General features: G+C 47.0%; 1 protein-coding gene across 1 annotated transcript; it reads left to right on the plus strand.

Annotated features, from left to right (window-relative positions):
- The first annotated feature begins 1,580 nt into the window (after positions 1-1,580).
- Positions 1,581-17,988, plus strand: LOC125442434 (protein eva-1 homolog C-like). Its single transcript, XM_048513792.1, has 8 exons — positions 1,581-1,757; positions 3,662-3,861; positions 8,167-8,290; positions 10,493-10,645; positions 11,418-11,561; positions 11,811-11,885; positions 15,863-15,952; positions 17,474-17,988. The coding sequence occupies exons 1-8, from the start codon at positions 1,658-1,660 to the stop codon at positions 17,857-17,859; spliced, it is 1,272 nt and encodes a 423-aa protein (XP_048369749.1). The 5' UTR covers positions 1,581-1,657; the 3' UTR covers positions 17,860-17,988.
- The last annotated feature ends 690 nt before the right edge of the window (positions 17,989-18,678 follow it).

Consider the following 18,678-nt stretch of genomic DNA (forward strand, 5'->3'; position numbering starts at 1 on the left):
CAATCAGATCTCCACTAGGAAACTAGAAGCCCTGCTGCGCAAAGGTCCCCACCCGACCCCATCTATTAAGGAGCATCAGGAACGGCATCAGCAGACACCATGGAACTCAGGGGACCACACTGGGAATCCTGATTTAGGGAGCTTATTGGTTGACCTTAGAAGAGTGATATCTCTGAGTCTGACCTACCTCACAAGTTTGTTGTGATAGCATAAAACAGTGGTGGGATCCAACAATTTTAGTAACAGGTTCCCATGGTGGTGGGATTCAAACTGTGGCGTAGCACCAATGGGGCTGGGCGGGGCACGATGGGGGCGTGGCCGGGCATTCCGGGGGCAGGGCATTCCTGGGCAGGGCTGTGGCAAGGGCGCAACTGCTGTGCTGGTCCTTTGGCGGGAAATGAATGCACGCAGGCACAGGCTGCCACGCACGCCGGTGCACCTCCTGCTAGACTGCTTCAAGTTCTGAGCACTACTGCTGAGAGGAGGGGCGTAACTAAGGCAAAAATCACGTGGCAAAATCACCAATTCGTAATCCCCTCTCGGCACACACAAATCATTAGTAACCTACTCTTGGGAACCTGTGAGAATCTGCTGGATCCCACCTCTGATAAGCCATCCTGACATCTGGTGTGGACAGGTGGAGTCAACTATGATAAAACCTGGAATATTGTGTTCAGTTCTGGGCACTGCAATTCAAGAAGGATATTGACAAGCTGGAACGGGTCCAGAGGAAGGCAACTAAAATGGTAAAAGGTCTAGAATCCATGCCCTACGAGGAGAGACTTAGGGAGCTGGGGATGTTCAGTTTGGTGAAGAGAAGGTTAAGAGGTGACATGATAGCCATGTTTAGATATTTGAAGGGATGTCATGTTGGTGAGGGAGCAAGCTTGTTTTCTTCTGCTCCAGAGACTAGGACCGGGAGCAATGGGTTCAAGGTGAAGGAAAAAGAGATTCCACCTAAACATCAGGAAAAAACTTCCTGATAGTAAGGGCTGTTCAACAGTGGAATGCACTACCTCGGAGTGTGGTGAAGTCTCCTTCTTTGGTGGCCATCTGTCAGGAGTGCTCTGATTAGGTGTTCCTGCATGGCAGGGGGTTGGACTTGATGGCCCTTGGGGTCTCTCCCAACTCTACGATTCTATGAAAACATTTGTCACTGATTTACCTCAGTGCCACTGTATATGGATATCCCATCATGCCTTTTCTTTACAGGCTCCATCAATGGGAAAAGTGTAAATTCTGGGGGAGGCATTCGGGCCAGCTTCTCACAAACAGATACGAAGCAACTGCTTTGGGTAGCAATTTCCAGAAGAGGTACTATTTCCTTGTCTCCTTCCAACTTGCAGGTACTTCAAAAAAAGGACTATCGCAGAAGTGAATGGAAAAGTAAGTGCGTGACCGTAACGTTTCATTTCCAGCATGAAGTTGTCTGAGGCTGGCAGTGTTCGAAGTGACTGGATATCTTTCGCTTAACACCCAAACACACACGCACACACACACACAGGCTACAGCCAATGCACAGAACAGCCCATTGTGAATGGACAATAGGAGCTTTTGAACTGCAGCAGCAGCACCAAGAGATGAGAGACGCCAGCAGGACCGGAGTGAGAGCGGTCTAGGCGACAGCAACAGAAATTGGCCTTGAAGGTACCATGCAATGCCTGGACCTTGGCAGATGAGTCATTTTCGGATCTCTGGGGCAGCGCTGGGCTTCTTGTGGTTCTCTGCTCTGCTGAAGGCAACACCTGATTTTTCAGGTGAGTGTGTGAGATGAACTAAAATGAGACCAGGGAGGTTCTCCTGGCCCAGGGTGGTGTCTGGAGACAACTTGCACTAATTATACACCCCAGATTTGGATCTCTCTGTTCCATGCACAAAAATGGAAATACGGGCATAAGCAAAGCAAGCCCATTCTAAGTCAACAGGGAGGCAAAGAGAGAAGGTCCATCTGTTTGTTTGCTTATGGTCTTCTGCTTTGACTGAGGGCATCAGAACTTAGAAAGTTCAGGCAAAACTCACCAGATTCTCTTGTAAGAAAGAAACTAATCTAAGAGGGGAATTCCCGAGCAAATGCCCCTAACCGTGATTAAAAATTGCATCACAAATCATGCAAATCGCTATTGTTCTAATTTGAAAGTTGGCTGCTGCAGTGATAGAATTTATAACTGAGAGACAGTTGCTTTTGTTTAAGCTAGTTAGGAAACTGGCAGTTTGAGGATTTACCCTAATCTCGCATGACCTTCACTCTGGAACGTATAAGACTTGTTTTAAGTTGTTTCAAGTCATTGCTCAATATCTGTGAAGGCAGAAATATTATGCCAGTTTTCAGTGGAATTTTTTTGTTGAATTAAGTATAAATCCAGGGTGTCAATCTCAGTCCACTTGCGCGGTTTTTCCAAGGACTGCACTGACCGTGATGTGTGTTGTGTGTGCATGGACACTGAGTGAGAAATCCTAAGTAACTCTACTCAGAATGCTACTCAGGTCTATGCAATGGGGCTTACTTTTGGCACATGTTCTTACAGTGCAAATTAACTTTTCACCACAGCCTAGAATCAAGCTGGGTCACACCGATTATCCTGTGGTGATTTATATCTGAGTGACACACACTGGTTCTTTAAGATTGCACAATTGTTTGTGTGACATACCGATTTGACCACAGTCCCCTTGGTGTGGATTTGAACGCTGCATGGAAGGTGGAAATGGGTTTGAGCTACAATTGAGTAGCATCCAGTTGTGTAAATTAGTGTGTGGCCTCCAGAAAAAGGTGCACTTGGCTCCTTCCGCACATGCAGAATAATGCACTTTCAAACTGCTTTCAATGCTCTTTGAAGCTGTGCGGAATAGCAAAATCCACTTTCAAACAGTTGTGAAAGTGGTTTGAAAACGCATTATTCTGTGTGTGCGGAAGGGGCCCTTGTCAACTGAGGGCAAAAAGTCACATAGGAAATTGCAGCATGTTGAGATGATTCTACTTCACATTGGGAACTCGATTGCTCAGCTGACTGATTCCCATGACCTTAGCCTGACTGTGCGTGTGTCTTTAAGACAAAATGCTACACCTACGGGGAAAATAAAACACACAAATAAAACACATTGTGGATGTATAGCAATGCTGAAAATTGTGACCATCTCAAAAACGTACCAGGCCTGAGGAGACTTCCTGCCCACAATGCTAAGTACACAGTTGCCTCAGATTTTCTCCACAGAAGAAGTCAACTGACAGCCACAGTCTCTGATCCCTGGTTTTCTGTATGGACAGAATTGGGCTTTGTGGTTCCACCACAGGAGAAAACTGGCAGGAAAGATACGTTCCACCAAAAGAGAAACATTTTCTCAGAAAACTGAGGGGAAATTTGTGGTTCCTTTTGAGGTAGAACTGTGCGCCAGAATAAATTGCAGCCATACTTGACTCCAGTACACTGCTGTGGTGGATCTGGGGATTTCTCCTTACATTTTAACTTTCACTGAGCTGTGTGCAAAATGGCTTCCAGAAAGAGAAGTAAGATGAAGACTGGCAGATGATCAGCTAGAAAATCTAAATGGGCTGAGCCTAATCTGGATCAGAACTGCCTGACATAATCTTTTGGTTTAGGCATTGGTGATGGGAATTTGGCAAGTTTACATGTAACATTCGAGTCCTCTGTTTTGTCCTTGCCAGGTTACCTACAGAAGGTTCTGAAGAATCAGACTGCCCATGCTTGTGATGGAGAACAGATGACGGTCGTTTGCCCTCACAAAACCTCCATCAGTGTCTTTTCTGCATTCTACGGGCGCCGGGTGCCCAGCCAAAACCTCTGCCCAGCCTCAGGAGAGCTCACCTTTGAGAACACCAATTGTGCATCTGCTACAGCTCGCCAGGTAAAGATTGCCTAAAATTCCCAAGGGTCAGGTAGAGAATATTTTTAATGCTTCAATTTCTTCTCAAGGGGGTGGACGTGGGGTAGACATGGTTCTTCCCTCTGCCATTTTGGCCTGATAACAAGACCTGTGAATGAAAAAGGATGACAGGCTGAAGATCACTATCAAGTTAAAAGTGGACTCGGAGCGTGTGGGCTCGATGGCATTATACTAAGGTGACCAGACGTCCCGCTTTTGGCGGGACAGTCCCACCTTAAACCAATCTGTCCCGCGTCCCACGGGGTTTTTTAACTGTCCCGATTTTGCCTTCTGGGGCGCTTCCCTTTTCCCGCCCTGTCACAGGGCGGGAAACAGGGGAGTGCCCCAGAAGGCAGTGCAGCAGCCTCCTGCACATGCAGCCGCAGGAGCGCACTGCCTTTGGGGCGCTCCCTGGTTTCCCGCCCTGTCACAGGGCAGGAAACGGGAGCGCCCCAGAAGGCAGTGTGGCAGCCTCCTGCGCTGCCGCACTGCCTTCTGGGGCACTCCCCTGCCTTCTGCAGCGCATCCTGTCACAGGGCGGGAATCCGGGGAGCGCCCCCAAAGGCAGTGCGCTCCTCTGCATGCGCGCATGCACGCGCCCCCCGTCCCGGTTTTAAAAGATGACAATCTGGTCACCTTACATTATACCCCATTGAGGCCCTTGTTCTCTACAGATTCTATCCCCAAATCTCTAGGAGTTTCCAAACCTGAATCTGTTAACCCTACCCCAAGACCAGTAGGGTTGGCTGCCGATCCGGGAAGAGTTGAAGAGAAGAAGGATTTTGGATGCATACCCCATCTTTTTCTTCTGTGAGGAGACTCAAGGTGGCTTACAAAACCCTTCCCTTCCTCTCCCCACAACAGACACTGTGTGAGGTAGGTGGGGCTGAGAGGATTCTGAGAGGACAGTGACTAGCCCAAGATCACCCAGCAGATGGGGCCTTGAGGGCTCCTGGGATTACAGTTGATCTTCAGATGTCAGAGATTGCTTCCCTTGGGGGAAAAAACAGCAGTTTCAAAGGTGGATCCTATACCGTCATATCCCTGCTGTGCTCCTTATCTTCTCAAACTCTGCCTGGCCCCCACAGACCATACCCTGAAATTTCCAGGAATTCGCCAACGCATAGTTGGCAACCTTAAGTCAGTTACAGTCTAGCAACTCTGCCTTTTTGTTTCTGCAAAACTGGAGGTGAGGGGCTGTCATGCACCCAGCAGGTCATACAATATATGGGAGGGGGAGGCTATATTTGGACTGGTGGTGGATTTACAAGTTGAGCAGTTTTGCTGTGGGTAGCCAAGAAGAGAAAGGTCCTTCTGAAAGCACACTGCTCCATCTAGTGGTTTGCATGACAGCTGTATCAAGACTTGGTCAATTCAAAGCTTGCTGCTGTGGCGATATTTTAGGCTACAAGTGTGGTTTCAAAAGTTACAAATATACCCGATCATTTTTTCAAGTATGCCTGAGACCCGCGGGCCAGTTATGACCTTCTGCTTGACTATCTGTGAACCCTTGGAGGAACACCTGTTATTTGGGTCCTCTTTATGAGAACTTATTTATGGCAGCTCCGTGTGCCCATCTTTTCCCCAAGCACACCTACAGCACCCAGGGTTTCCCTTTCCCAGAACATTACACCCTGGTGGAAGAGCACACTGATCAGCATGACTGGATGGCAGGGGCGTATCTGCCAGAGGGACAGGGGGGGGGTGTCAATTGATGCGGGTGCCATCCATTAGATAAGAACATAAGAACATAAGAACTAGCCTGCTGGATCAGACCAGAGTCCATCTAGTCCAGCACTCTGCTACTCGCAGTGGCCCACCAGGTGCCTTTGGGAGCTCACCTGCAGGATGTGAAAGCAATGGCCTTCTGCTGCTCCTGCTCCCGAGCACCTGGTCTGCTAAGGCATCTGCAATCTGAGATCAAGGAGGATCAAGTTTGGTAGCCATAGATCGACTTCTCCTCCATAAATCTGTCCAAGCCCTTTTTAAAGCTATCCAGGTGAGTGGCCATCACCACCTCCTGTGGCAGCATATTCCAAACACCAATCACATGTTGTGTGAAGAAGTGTTTCCTTTTATTAGTCCTAATTCTTCTTCCCAGCATTTTCAATGAATGCCCCCTGGTTCTAGCATTGTGTGAGAGAAAATTTCTCTCTGTCAACATTTTCTACCCCATGCACAATTTTATAGACTTCAATCATATACCCCCTCAGACGTCTCCTCTCCAAACTAAAGAGTCCCAAACACTGCAGCCTCTCCTCATAAGGAAGGTGCTCCAGTCCCTCAATCATCCTCGTTGCCCTTCTCTGCACTTTTTCTATCTCTTCAATATCCTTTTTGAGATGTGGCGACCAGAACTGAACACAGTACAGATCATGTGGGGGGTGCAAAATCTAGCCCACACCCTTCCCACAGAGAGGCACCGTTGCCTGGGACCGCTGCTGTCCTCCTCCGCTGGCTGAAGTAAGTGGGCCCGGGGGGACGTTTGTGCAGGTGTTGCCCCGGGCACCATTTTCGCACGGTGCGCCTCTGCAGGATGGGTGAAGCAGGTGGGGAAAATTGCCACCAGTTCTTCTTTATGAGTCCGAATCCAGGGAAAGCGGTGAGATGTTTTGCCATCTCTGTCTCAGCTGTTGCTGGGACCGAATTCTTGTGTTCTGTTTCTGTCGGGTTCCACAAGGAGCAGTGACAAGAAGGCAGGGATGGTGGGTGGGAATAAGATAGAAATGGGTTTGATATAAATAAGGGTGTATAGAAAAACCGGTGGGCTGGATCACAGAGAAAAAAATATGGGGGTGACTGAGAAACGAGGAAGCGGAAACAGAGGACATGTAAAAATTTCAAACATTTCAAACCCACCTTCACCCTGGGATGGGAGCAAAGTCACAATATTTTTTGGAAAAAGTGAAATCTATTTAATACTTACTGTTCTACTAAACCTATTTTGCTACTATTTTCCTACTAAAACTATTTTGCTGTTTTAACAACATAAAACATATATAATTTAGTTACCATGTTTTATTAATTTATAATTATTGTGTATTTATAGATTAATAATTAATCTATAAATTAATTATTTATAGGATTTAAACTATAAATGCCTTAGTTTTCTGAAAGGAAAATATTCAAAATATCCAATATTAATGTGAGAATGAAAGCGCCACAGACTTTTTTACCCTGGTGCAATTTTCACTTATTCCCAAACAAAAGAAAATACATTTTTCACTGCTTTCCTGAATTTTCCAAATTTTCCCTCTGTAAAACTGAATACTATGTATTTTGAGTAAAAGTATTTCATTTGTTCTGGTGAGAAAATTCATAGCCCCCCCCCCCCCCCCGCCCATGTTCCCAGTGTTTCCATTGGGAAAAAAATTAAATGTGATTACTTTTTTGTGTTATGGATTTTGAGGGTCTTTAAAAGTATTTCACTCATTTCAAAGCCAAAAATATACCCTAGGAGGGAAAAGCTACAGTGTGCTAGTGGGTACACAGAAAATAGTATAGCCCAAAGAGGATTATTAAAAAAATCCACCAGGACAAAATGTGGCGAAAATCCTTTTCAAGCTGATAAACGTGCAAAACTGCCTCTTAGAATGGATTCAATAATGCACCCATCAAATAAAGCAGAAGGACCAACTTAATCCTTAGCATTCTTTTGGTATTAGCTATAAATATACAAATATCACAGAAGATGGGGAAACCTGCAAGTGGATGTGAAATTGACCAAATAAATGTCAGTTCCATGCCAATTGAGGGAGCAAGCTTGTTTTCTCTTGCCTCAGAGACTGGGACATGGAGTAATGGATTCAAGGTGCAGGAAAAGAGATTCCACCTAAACATTAGGAAGAACTTCCTGACCATCAGGGCTGTTCGACAGTGGAATTCACTGCCTCGGAAGGTGGTGGAGTCTCTTTCTTTGGAGGTTTTTAAATAGAGGCTGGATGAACATACGTCGGGAGTGCTTTGATTGTGTGTTCCTGCATGGCAGGGGGTTGGACTGGATGGCCCTTGGGGTCTCCTCCAACTCTGTGATTCTATGATTTTGAAGGATTTCCCAAATTTTAAAAAGTCCTTGATGACAGCACATTGCAGCAAGAGATATAGTGTTCTACTTTTTAAAGAGTAGAACTTTTTAAAGAGGTGAACTTTTTAAAGAGTTCACCACTCGTGTATGTGAACCATTTTTTGTGCTTTTTTATTTGAAGTTCTTAACCATACTTCTGCATACTAGTTATGGTCGTTACACTGTGTGGCATAAATGACTTAACTTTGGCATTTCTCCTACAGAAACTAATGGATGAGTGTCAAGACCAGCGCTGGTGCCATTTCTCTGTCCACAGCCGCGTATTTGGGGCAGATCCGTGTCCAGGAACACGCAAGTACTTGGTTGTTTCATATAAATGCAGGCCAGGTAAGTGGAGACGTGATAACAATTGGGCTTCATTCGTGCTATTGTTTTATTTAGACAGTCATAAGAAGTCATTAATCCTGTTTCAGCTTGAAAATTAATTTCTATTTTCAGAAGTTTTATTTCAACAGTAATGGACTGCTGAAGTAATCAGTGGGGACGCATGAAATAAGTGTTGTTAGTCTTTAAGGTGCTGCTAGACTATTGTTCTTGACTGGCCAGCTTGTTCATGTGACAGCTGATTGACACATTGGCATGCACCTCACTTAATGAATCTGCTCACCTGAGAAATTGCAAAAGAACTGTGTCTGTTCAGAGCACTGGCCTTGAGGTTATGCAACAAGAATGTTCCACATCTGGCTTGATCAGCGATGACTGTCTTGAACCTGCATGTTTATTTATTTGATTTATTCATACCTCAGCTTGGTCACCAGTGGGCACACAAAATGGCTTACGTCATTTTCCTCTCCTCCATTTTCTCCTCACAACAACCCTGTGATGTTGATTAGGCTGAGAGTGTGTCTGGCCCAAGATCACACAGCAAGTTTTCCAGTTACTAGTTGAACACTCATATAGTTATGGTTGGTACAGGATACCGCATGAATGAATGAATGAATGAATGAATGAATGAATGAATGAAGAAGAAGAAGAGGAGGAGGAGGAGGAGGAGGAGTTTGGATTTATATCCCCCCTTTCTCTCCTGTAGGAGACTCAAAGGGGCTTACAATCTCCTTGCCCTTCCACCCTCACAACAAACACCCTGTGCGGGGGTGGGACTGAGAGAGCTCTGAAAAGCTGTGACTAGCCCAAGGTCACCTAGCTGGCATGTGTGGGAGTGCACAGGCTAATCTGAATTCCCCAGATAAGCCTCCACAGCCCAAGCGGCAGAGCGGGGAATCAAACCCGGTTCCTCCAGATTAGAATGAACCCGCTCTTAACCACTACGCCACTGCTGCTCCTTTTATGGTTTAACTTTGGTGGAAGGAAGATACTGCACAGTCCTAGACACTGTTTGGACTAGCTTCCTGCATGGAAGAAACAGGTGGAAAGAGGTTGAAAACTAGAGGAGACAGAAGCAATATTATGGGGTACAGGCAAGTCTGGAAATAAGGGTAATAAGAACGTGAATTGCCCTGCTGGCTCACACCAGGGATCCATCCAGCCTCAAACCTTCAGACACTGAAGGGGCTGTAGCTCACTAGTACAGCGTCACTTAGTTATGGTTGCCAGGTTGTTTGGACAACATAAGTAAAATGTAATAACCATTATTCCTGATGTCTGTAAATGAAAGATTTGATTATTTCTATGCAACCCCATTGTGTTGTTTAACAAAGGGAATGCCCCCTTCTGTTCTATTTTTTTTTTAATTTTTCCATGTTAAATAAAAAAACACATTGAAAATGTTTTAAACAGATGAAAACTGCATGGCACTTTTGGTCAAAATTTCCCTTCCAATGAACAACTAGGTCATCTGAAATAAAGATGTTAGTTGTAAATTTGGTGATGAGTCTCACAATGTTTTTTGGTGGGGCGGGGGTCTGCCTCCATTCAGTGATGCTGTTGGTGAACATCTGGGGTCTCATCTATCCAATGCAGGCTGCAACTACAGATGGGCTAATTTTACCCAACAAACTCAGTTCTTTAAACTAGAATGACAAAACTCCACGAATTGAAAAAGTGTCCCTTTTTTATTGGTCTTTCATCATTGCAAACTTGGGCTTAATAACAGTCACGCTCCATGGTAGGATCCAAAAATTTTAGTAACAGGTTCCCATGGTGGTGGGATTCAAACTGTGGCGTAGCGCCAATGGGGCGGGGCAGGCACGACTGGGGCGTGGCCGGGTATTCCAGGGGCGGGGCATTCCTGGGTGGGACTGTGGCAAGGACGCAGCTGCTGCGCCAGTCCTTGGGTGGGAAACGAATGCACGCAGGCGCAGGCTGCCACACACGCCGGTGCACCTCCTGCTAGACTGCTTCAAGTTCTGTGTGCTACTGCTGAGAGGAGGAGCGTAACTAAGGCAAAAATCATGTGGCAAAATCACCCATTAGTAACCCCCTCTCAGCACACACAAATAATTAGTAACCTACTCTCGGGAACCTGTGAGAACCTGCTGGATCCCACCTCTGGTCACGTTTAAAGAATGATCCTCTAGATAGAGCCAGCAACCACGCATGAGTGAGCTTAAGGCCTGTGTTACTTCCTAGCTAACCACCGTCTCAAGACAGCCTGTGAGAACGACAAGCTGAGACTACAGTGTCGGAAGAAGTCTGTTCTAGCCATCTATTCTGCTGTCTATGGGAGGCCTTTGCGTGGGAAGCCGGAGTGTGATTCTGTGAATGGGACTAGCCCTGGCATAGGTAAGTGGCCCCAAATTGCACAGTGCATGTGAAAATGCAGAAAGGTTAAAGAGCCCAATTGTAAATCTGATTTTTTTGCATAGCCATTGATGCATTTTAAAACTTGCCCACCACAACGGCAAAAGGGTGGCAGGACACTTGAAGTGGCACATGTGAATTTGGTTTCACAAATGACCACTGCTTACAATGGTGAGATTTTCAGTTCCTGCATTATCCATGAAAGCACTTTAAAAAAGATGTCTGTTGCTATTAGCCATTTGCAGAATGTTTTAGCCATTTAGCCATTAGCCATTTGTTTTAGCCATTTAGCCATTAGCCATTTGCAGAATGTTTTGCAGAATTGCCAGCTTTGGGCTGGGAAATACCTGGACATTTTGGGGGTGGAGCCTGAGGAGGGCGGGGTTTGGGGAAGGGAGGGACTTTGATAGGGTGTGACACCATAAAGCCCACCTTCCAAACTGACCATTTTCTCTTGGTGAATTTTCTCTGCTGCCTGGAGATGTTGTAATCCTGGGAGATTTCCAGCTACCACCTGGTGGTTGGCAATCCAATTTACAGTGCATTTCATCCTCATAACCCTTCTGCACATCATCATTATTAGCCCATTTTACAGACTGTGAACTGAGGCTGGGGAATATAAGATGTTTGTGAAAAGTCAAAGACAAGAACACAGGTCCAGGACTGGGATCTTTACCCATGAGGCCATGCCAGTGCCCCCCCCCCCCCCACTCACTCTTCCTGGGAGTGACTGTGTAATGTGTGTTGTGGATAGAATGTCTGGCTCCCGATGCGCTGAGGAAAGTTTCCCGAAGATGTCACCGGAAGGAGAACTGCACTGTCGCTGCCAATAAAGCCACCTTCGGCGATCCCTGCTTGCCCGGAGTGAAGAAGCAGCTCAGAGTCTCCTATACTTGTGGTAAGCACAGAACTTGCTCTGGGATTCACCCCTAACTGGAGAGCTTGACTGCCTCCAGAGCAGTAGTCTAGAACAGGGGGAAAAGAAGCAAAACAGAAACCCAGGAGGCTCGCATCCTTAAAATGTTATCAAGATTCCGAAGAGGGAGGTGCTGAGTCAGATTTTGCCACATGATTTATTCCCCTGAATTCCTTCCATTTCTTATTTCCCCCAATATCAGCAACAGAGCATCCCGTTTTCTTTTTTCAGTGCCAAGACAGTTGCTGGAGGAGGTGAGCCATGATTCCCAGGAAGACCCCTTCTCAATCTCGGACTACACGCATGGTAAATATATTTTCTTTCCTCAATTGTTGGTAAAGTTTTTGAATGGCTGGTAGAAAGTGTTGCCAAGTCACAGCTGACTTACGGTGACCCCACAGAATTTTCAAGGCAAGAGGCATTCAGAATGTCTTGCCATTGTCTGCCAGCGTGGTGTAGTGGTTAAGAGCAGGTGGATTCTAATCTGGAGAATCTGGGGTTGATTCCCTCCTCCTCCTGCTGCTGCTGAGTGGCAGAGGCTTATCTGGTGAACCAGATGTGTTTCCTCACTCCTACATTCCTGCTGGGTGACAGGCTAGTCACAGTCCTCTTTGAACCCACCTGCCTCGCAAGGTGTCTGTTGTGGGGAGAGGATGGGAAAGGAACTTGTAATCTACCTTGAGTCTCCTTACAGGTGGATTCTAATCTGGAGAGCCAGGTTCGATTCCCACTCCTCCATCTGAGTGGCAGAGGCTTTATCTGGTGAACCAGATGTGTTTCCACACTCCTACATTCCTGCTGGGTGTCTGTTGTGGGGAGAGGAAGGAGCTTGTAAGCCACCTTGAGTCTCCTTATAGGAGAGAAAGGTGGGGTATAAACCCAAACTCCTCTTCTTCATTACTTAACTGGTAGAAAATGTGTGCATTCCCACTGACATGCTGGGAGGACTCTCTTGCAGAACATACAAGGGAGAAGGCTCTTATTAAACAAGCTGTAACTATTCAGTTGGCATTATTTTCCCAATCGATGTATGGGACAGAACTCCATTCTTTCCAATCTGTGGGCCACAGCACAACTAGAGAGGAAATTACTTTTCTTGCCTATATGAGATGTCCTGGTTTAGGAAGCCAGGGCATCTTCATTAGATCATCTTCCTTCTCAGGGGATACTATTAAGGTAACCTAGATTTTCTATGTGCCAGATGTTTACTCCCAGCATTCCCAAGTTCGCCTTTTCTGCCTGCACAGCACTCTCCGTGTTCTCAGCTCTGCCTTAAACGACATAGCAGCTTTCCTGCAGCACATCTCAGCAAAGTCTGAAGTCTTCCTTCAACCTAAAGTGATTTCCAACTTAGAAGAAGAAGAGTTTGGATTTATATCCCCCTTTCTCTCCTGCAGGAGACTCAAAGGGGCTGACAATCTCCTTGCCCTTCCCCCCTCACAACAAACACCCTGTGAGGTGGGTGGGGCTGAGAGAGCTCCAAAGAGCTGTGACTAGCCCAAGGTCACCCAGCTGGTGTGTGTGGGAGTGTACAGGCTAATCGGAATTCCCCAGATAAGCCTCCACAGCTCAGGTGGCAGAGCTGGGAATCAAACCCGGTTCCTCCAGATTAGAATGCGCCTGCTCTTAACCTCCTACGCCACTGCTGCTCCTTAGGCTGGAGGACAACTTCAGTGGGAGGAGTTTAGCAGTTAGGGCAGGGGTGTCCAACTCTGGCGCTTCAGATGTTCATGGACTACTATTCCCAGCAGCCCCAGTTGGCATGGTCGATTGGCCATGCCAGCAGGGGCTGATGGAAATTGTAGTTCATGAACATCTGAAGCGCCAGAGTTGGACACCTCTGTGTTAGGGAGACAACCCAACCTATTTTTTTCACAACTCGCTCTGTTCCCCAGGGATGCCCTTGCTTCTCTGGAGTTTGGCAGGGTCCACTGTGACCCACTTGAAATGTGACTGGAAAACTTGCCAGTATGATGTTGCATAAGCACAGCATTGTGATTAAACTGGGTTTTGGCCATTGTGTACGCAAGGGGCCCAAGAGACCTCAAAACCAGAGGCACAACAAGGGGGGAAAGGGCCCAGTGCACTGGTGTGTCCTCCACCCCACCCCCACCACAGAACGTCCCACCACGCCCCTGGAATGCCCTCACCACACCCCCAAAGGGGGCGTGCCCAGTGCGTCTCACACCACCCTGTCCCCTTGGAGCTACGCCTCTGTTCAAAACTCAGACAGACATTGCACCTGTATGTCAGCATCATGGCAATGTAGGGCCCTAATCTCCTTGGCTCTATTGCAATATTTGTTCCCTACGTTCATTCACTCCAGCTGTTGCTTGTGGAGGTTGCGAGCCCAAAGGCCACCACATTTCAATAGATCAATGCTGTTGGCCAGGCTGTTTATCCCGAGATCATCATGGACAACAAATGCAAGTAAAGGCAGAATCCAATCCACGGTTCCATTTTATACTTCGCTAGGTCGTAGTGAGGAGGAAAACGATTAACAACCCACAGAGATGTGGAGCTGTTCCCCAAACTTCGTAACGGGATGTGATAACAGCAGGTTGAGCTGAGGAACTGGGAGTTGGGAGAAAAGTCACAGAAGAAGACAGCTGGTTTAGCCCAGGAATGGCCATCTTTAGAATTCTTACCCAAAGACCAACGTTTGGTTCTCCAGAAAAGGGGTCCAGGATCTGAAAGCTGGCTAGCGGCCCATAGCCAGTGCAACTTAGCAGAGCAGAGAGAAACGATTTGTAAGCAGCGGTTGCAAATGCAGTGTAGGCTAAGAACCAAGGGGCCTCTTTGTCGGATTCTGAGCATACAAGGCTGCCTTATATCAATTGGTCCACCTAGCTCATTGGTCCCATTGGTCCACCTAGCTCATTGGTCCCATTGGTCCACCTAGCTCAGTATAATTGCAACCCTCCAGTAAAGAAAGGTCTTTGCCAACCCTGAAGTCCTTTGACTGGAGATGCCAGTATGGAGTCTGGGACTTTCTGTAGGCCAAGCATATGCTCTAGCCCTGTGGTGGCAAACCTTTGGCACTCCAGATGTTATGGACTACAATTCCCATCAGCCCCTTCCAGCATGGCCAATTGGCCATGCTGGAAGGGGCTGATGGGAATTGCAGTCCATAACATCTGGAGTGCCAAAGGTTCGCCACCCCAGCACTGTGAACCTTGTGTACATTACAGTGACCAACATACAAAGATGTCCCATACTCGTGAGACCACTGCTCCATGCGGACCGATAATATCAACACTGACTGCTGATAACTTTCCAGGGTATCTGGCAAAGAGGGGTCCCTCTTAGTATCCACTGCTATCCAAAATCCTCTTAGTTTCTCTCGTCTATTGTGGTACCATGGAAAGTTGACAGCATGGTGTAGTGGGGTAGAGTGGTGGACTCTAATCTGGAGGACCAGGTTTGATTCCCCACCCCTCTAATCTGGTGAAGTGGATTTGTTTGCCCACTCCTACTCATGACCTTGGGCTCATCACAGTTCTCTCAGAACTCTGTCGGTCCATCAAGGTGCCTGTTGCAGGGAGAAGGGATTGTTATTGTAAGCCGCTTTGAGACTCTTTAAAGTCAAGAAGAGCGGGGTATAAATCCATCTCTTCTTGCTCTCCTCTGTGTCCAACCAAGGAACAATCGAGTCTCCGCTGGCCTTTGGGAAGCTCACAAGCAGAGCATAAAAGGCAACAGATTTCTCCTGCTTTTTCTTTCTACTCAGAAGAAGAAGAAGAGAAGAGTTTGGATTTATATCCCCCCTTTCTCTCCTGCAGGAGACTCAAAGGGGCTGACAATCTCCTTGCCCTTCCCCCCTCACAACAAACACCCTGTGAGGTGGGTGGGGCTGAGAGAGCTCCGAGAAGCTGTGACTAGCCCAAGGTCACCCAGCTGGCATGTGTGGGAGTGTACAGGCTATTCTGAATTCCCCAGATAAGCCTCCACAGCTCAGGCGGCAGAGCTGGGAATCAAACCTGGTTCCTCCAGATTAGATACACGAGCTCTTAACCTCCTACGCCACTGCCTAAAAAAGTGGTACACTGCCTAAAAAAGTGAAGGCTCCATTTTACTAGCTGACCTCATAGGCATTAACAGACCTCTCTAGCCCTCATTGGAGACATCTGGTCTAGCAGATATGTCACATTTTGCCTGTGTCAGATTCAAGAGTGCCATATGTCACTGGGGAGATGTTAAGGAGGGATCAGCCTTAGGTTTATATATCCCTTGTCTCCTGAACCCGCATCAGTAAGATCCTGCTGTCCCCTTGTTTGCTGCAGGTGGCTGGTACACTGGGCCAAGGCTGGCCAGGCTTCAAGAAAACCTGATGCTATTTACTAACTCTCTGGAAACTTTTGCCTATGTCTGGGGTATGTGTAACTTTCCCTGGTGTGTGCATGGGGGGCGGGGGGTGAGATGGGTCAGTGGAGGAAATTACAGGCATTCATTGGGTGGGTTCGTCCTTTGAGGACACTGTTCTGAGACTGTAAGACATTGTACGTTCATTGCAAGGTACAAAGGAAGCTCATGGCCTAGACAATCCTGAGGCTCTCTTCAATGCAAAGGGAAGACAAGAGCTCAGGAGACCGCTGAGAACGGTGGGGTACAGTGGGGACAAAGCAGGATGCATGTGGCAAGCCCACACAAGTAGGTGGAAATGTCTGAGTTTCGGGGGCCACTGCTAATAAAGCCATGCATATTTAGGCTAGGCTGCCCACTCGGGTCTGGGCAGGGCCTTTTACCCCCCTTTGAGGCATTCTGTCATGCTCACAGTCATAGTAGCTGACGTTTCCTATAAATCACTTAAGAATTACCAGGAGGAACTTTATCTTAATCACTGATTCAAGAGGACTCTTCACCAGTGGAGACAGCCAGGTTGGAGGAATTTGGGACATTATCAGTTGTTGGCCATCGGGGCTAACACAAATTGGTGTAGACCAGTGATGGTGAACCTTTTCGAGACCAAGTGCCCAAATTGCAACCCAAAACCCACTTATTTATTGCAAAGTGCCAACACGGCAATTGAACCTGAACACTGAGGTTTTAGTATAGAAAAAAACGGTTGGCTCCGAGATGTGCATTACTCAGGAGCAAGCTTGGTGGTAGTCGGTGGCTTTGCTTTGAAGCAACCATGCAACTCTTCCAATGGGTGAATCACGACCCTAGGAGAGTTTACTCAGAAGCAAGCCCCATTGCCAGCAACTGAGCTTACTCCCTGGTAAAGGATCACGTTTTAGTTCTTCGCATGAAAATCAGTGAGGTTTAACAGCGCTTAACAGGGTCACCTACACTGCTTCCCCAAAACTACGTTTTAGGTTTAATGCGGCCCAGGCCAGCCTAGATGTGTGGGGGTGGGGGTGGGACTCTGTGTGTGCCCACAGAGAGGGCTCTGAGTGCCACCTGTGGCACTCGTGCCATAGGTTCACCACCACTGGTGTAGACCTTTTTTCCCCCAATCAGAAATGTTCCTGGTCTCAAGTCCATTTCCTAACCGATGACACCATCACACGTTTTAAAATACATTGTGAACATTCTTAAATGGGGCAAAACACTGTTTCCCATGAGGAGATACTCATGCCTGCTGAGGCAGTGAATGTAATGTTAATTATACATAGTGCGCACTTGTTTCACCTAATGTGACAATCTGCATTTTGGTTCTGAATTCTACATCTACCAACCAATATGCGTCATTAGGAAGAATGACAAAGGCCCAGCTCACTGGCACCCACTCACATGGAAAGCCAAAAACCCAAACTACCTTTAATGAGATTATGTGGATCACAAAGGTGCTTGGAAACCCCATTCCTTGCTTCATCTAAAGGGAGGACAAGGAAGGGCAGAAGAGTTTCTTTAGACAAGAAGGGCAGATTTACATTTGTTTCTCTTCACAGGCGCTCCCGAGAAGGTGGGTTTCTATTTCCTGTGTGGTGTTTCAGTGGGCCTGGTGTTTCTTCTCCTCCTCTTTGCCCCCAAAGCGGACTTTTGGCGTGACTTAAAGGAGGCCTTCAAGGGCAAACAGCTGAGCAACAGTTTAGAGCTGACCCAAACCAAGTCACGAGATGAACAAGAGGACGACAACCAGGATGACGATTCCTCAGACTCATCCTTCCGCCGCCTCACCCAGATCTATCGTACTTCCAACAACATCTTTGGGCCGGAGCTGACTGCAACCCTGGAAAGTGCAGCTGACCTGAGGAACAATGCAGGAGATGAGATCTGGATCCCCAAGGAGTCCAGCCCATATGCCATTCACAAAATTAAGTCAGCCACCAAGTGAGAGAAGAACCAGCTTAAGATGGGTTTTTTTTTTTTAAAAAAGGTGTGTTGTAGGCTACTGATTTGAACTGGTGATTTTGTGGAGGTTTGAGCTGTGAAACAAATCCAGTAAATTAAGAGCAGGATATAATATCTAGACCTTCTGTCCTTCACATAATAATGTCTTGACCCTGGCAGCTCTCACAAGGGATGCTCTGACCAGCAGGTGTTTCCTTTGCTCAGTTTACTAATGCAAGAAATTCAGATTGCTCTGAACATTTGAAAACCAGCCATCCCTCCTTTCTCTGTGTCGTGTTAACAACATCCAAGCAGTGCCCAGACAATAGCTTTTCAGTCCTGTGAGGAGATGAAGGCATCGGTGCCATGTACGGATGGAACCAGGACAGTTGCTTGGGTGCTTGTAGCAGCGGGAAAAACAAGCAATCCCTAGTCTCAAAGGGTTGTTACAGGGCTTCCACAAAAAGTGCTTGAGCAGAGATCACAGCAGGACAGAGGGGGGAAAAAGTCAAAGAATGTTTACTACAAGCTATAGAGGCTCTGTAATACAACTAAATGGCCAAGAGTCAAAAAGCAGTCTTCCAGGGGAGACGTGACCCTTTCCCAATGCTCATTTTAAATAAAAAGCAGCCTTAGAGACTGTCAGTAATTTCACCCTTTCCACCGCTACCACAGTCTCTTCCAACATTATTCTACCACCCTCATGGTGCAGAAGATATGGTCCCAATATCCACCCCTCTGTCCCCCAGAAGGAAAAATAGAAAACATGGGCTGGGGAGTGATTTGTGCAAACAGCAGGAATGCATTCCAGCAGCGCTCTGTA

This window comes from Sphaerodactylus townsendi, linkage group LG13 (assembly GCF_021028975.2).
Source record: "Sphaerodactylus townsendi isolate TG3544 linkage group LG13, MPM_Stown_v2.3, whole genome shotgun sequence".
Classification (NCBI taxonomy): Eukaryota; Metazoa; Chordata; class Lepidosauria; order Squamata; family Sphaerodactylidae; genus Sphaerodactylus; species Sphaerodactylus townsendi.